General features: G+C 35.5%; 1 protein-coding gene across 1 annotated transcript in view; it reads left to right on the forward strand.

Moving 5' to 3' along the window:
- Window positions 1-2,603, forward strand: part of LOC106880478 (1-phosphatidylinositol 4,5-bisphosphate phosphodiesterase delta-4) — a 143,011-nt gene that overhangs the window by 102,705 nt on the left and 37,703 nt on the right. The window contains exon 10 of the mRNA XM_052972256.1: window positions 1,807-1,944. Within this exon, the coding sequence (XP_052828216.1) occupies window positions 1,807-1,944 (138 nt within the window). The remainder of the gene's footprint in view (window positions 1-1,806; window positions 1,945-2,603) is intronic.

Below are 2,603 nucleotides of genomic sequence, written 5' to 3' on the forward strand. Positions count from 1 at the left end.
GTTATATATATATATATATATATATATATATATATATATATATATATTTATAGTATGTGTGTATCTTGGTTTTTTTTAATCCCATCACCACCATCAGTTGACAACCAGTGTTGGTTTGTTTATATCTCCATAACTTAGTGCTTTGACAAAAGACACCAAAACCCTAACAATCAGATGTAAAAATAAGTCCTGAGGTTGATTTGTTAGATTAAAGACTTCAAGGCAATGCCCCAGCATGGCCACAGTCCTGTGACTAAAACAAGTAAATGATAAATTCCATCTTGGTATGAAGATGCATGGCCTGATGGTTAGAAGAATGTTCAGCTTATGCTCATAAGGTTGTGTGTTCAATTCTTAGAGTGGGGTGGTGCACTGTGCACTTGAGCAAGGCACTCCATTTCTTGTTTCTCCAGTCTACTAGATTTGTAAATGAGTACTGGCTAAGTACAGGTGCAGCATTTTCCCATTTGGTGTCACATCCTACATGTTCTGTTGGATTAAGATTGGGAGAACCAAGAGGATTTCTATAACTGCTTACAACTACATTGGCACCTAAAACAATTAATGAAGTTTGATACATGTTATCAAGCCATACTTGGTACCAAGTGATCACTGGCTGTTCTCACTTTACTAGGAAGAACTTTCTATCAATGAAATACATTTAGATCTTTGGAGCAATGGCATTATTATATTTATTGCAAAGCAAAATGTTAGCTATATCAGTGTGTTGCAAGGTGAAGAACTCTTGAATATTTCCAATAAAACTTCTCATTAGGATCCTGCCAAGGTTTTCCTATATTTCTTCTGCCAATGATTCCTCTACTTACATCAGGTGATAGATTTAATCATCTGCTCTAACAATACTACCAGCTGGTGGTTTAGTTACCTTTAGCAGTGCCCAGTCTGGTGGAAGCATTTGGGGCCAGCTCTTCAGTTTGAGGATACCTTTCTCCATCTGTCTCTTCAATTTCAGGGGCCCTAAAATAAGCATGAATACCTATATTCCACTGTATCTAAAAGATTATTTCTTCAGTTGCCTTCTGCTGAAAAATTACCACTTCATCTTGCAAGCTCCCCTAATCTTCCTGGCTACAATTGGGTTATCACATTTAGGTTAAACACTTGTGTGCTGAGGGTGGTGCTGTATTCCTTCACCGAATGCAGCAGTCAGTGTCTCATCAGGCAGTGGAGCAGCTGTGTTTCAACCTTTTCTATCATGATGTCAGAGCTACCCACCAATGTAGGCTACAAACCTGATGAGATGATGGATATTTATTATATAAATGTATAAATCCACTGTGAAAACATGTACAATAGTTTTTCAAATAGATCCTTTTACACACACACACACACACACACAGATAGCTAGATAGATAGATAGATATAGAAGCTGTTTGCTATGGCTGATCACAGAGTGACCATTGGTTTTGCACCTATAAAACATTTTACTGTACAGGTAGCTCATCATTTATTGGACGGAGATACATGAGTGGAGGGAAGAATTCCTCCCTCCAGTCGTAGAGAGGTTACGTACCTCCAGCCAACAAGTCTCATGAGTCACCTATACAGCTAAAGTGCTTTATAGATGTGAAACGAATGGTTACTCTCTGATCAGCCATAACAAACAACTTCTAAATATTACTGCTATAATGTTTTAGAGTGTGCATCTTTTCAGATATGTGAATAACTTGTGTGTGTGTGAACTATATGTTAAAATCCTGTAATGTTTAGTGATAATCATATTACGATATCTTACCATTTTTATATGTTTTGCTTTTTTATTTTATTTATTGTTTTTATTTAATTTTTTTTAACCCATGCAGTGGATTGTTGGGATGGAAATGATGATGAACCAGTTATTTATCATGGACATACACTTACCTCGAAGATTCAGCTGGATAAAGTTCTAATCGCCATTAAAGAATATGCCTTCAAAACATCTCCGTGAGTCATAGAAATGTCTATTTTGAACAGGAGTTGAAGTTTTTATTTGCAATTTTACTTGTTTAGAATGTTATGAACATTTCGGGATGAGAGAAGAATGTGAACCTCTGTGTTTGGTTGCTATTAGAGATATGTTAATAAAAAAAAGGTGGGGAAAATCAAATAATGAAGCTGAGGTCATTCATTTTAGGTTTTTACCAGTCAATTGAATGCTAAAAACAAATATGTATATATATGTGTGTGTGTGCGCATGTATATTTGTAATTGTGCATCCACATACATGCATATACATGTATGTATATATGTGTATGTATATATATATATATATATATATATATATATATATATATATATATATATATATGAGGTTATTCCACATTAATACATAATCCTTATGGTTTCCTGATTTCCCTGGCACATATCTATATATTCCTCTCTGGATGGGACACTAGTCTGTTGCAAAATTACTCATTTTTACCAGCTGAGTGGACTGGAACAAAATAAAATGAAATGTTTTGCTCAAGAACACAACACATTGCCCTGTCCAGGAATCAAAACCACAATCTTATGATCATGAGTCCAACACCCTAACCACTAAGCCATGCACCTCCATACACATATCTCTCTCTCTCTCTCTCTCTCTCTCTCTCTCTCTCTCT

The sequence above is a fragment of the Octopus bimaculoides genome, chromosome 13 (genome assembly GCF_001194135.2).
Source record: "Octopus bimaculoides isolate UCB-OBI-ISO-001 chromosome 13, ASM119413v2, whole genome shotgun sequence".
Taxonomy (NCBI): Eukaryota; Metazoa; Mollusca; class Cephalopoda; order Octopoda; family Octopodidae; genus Octopus; species Octopus bimaculoides.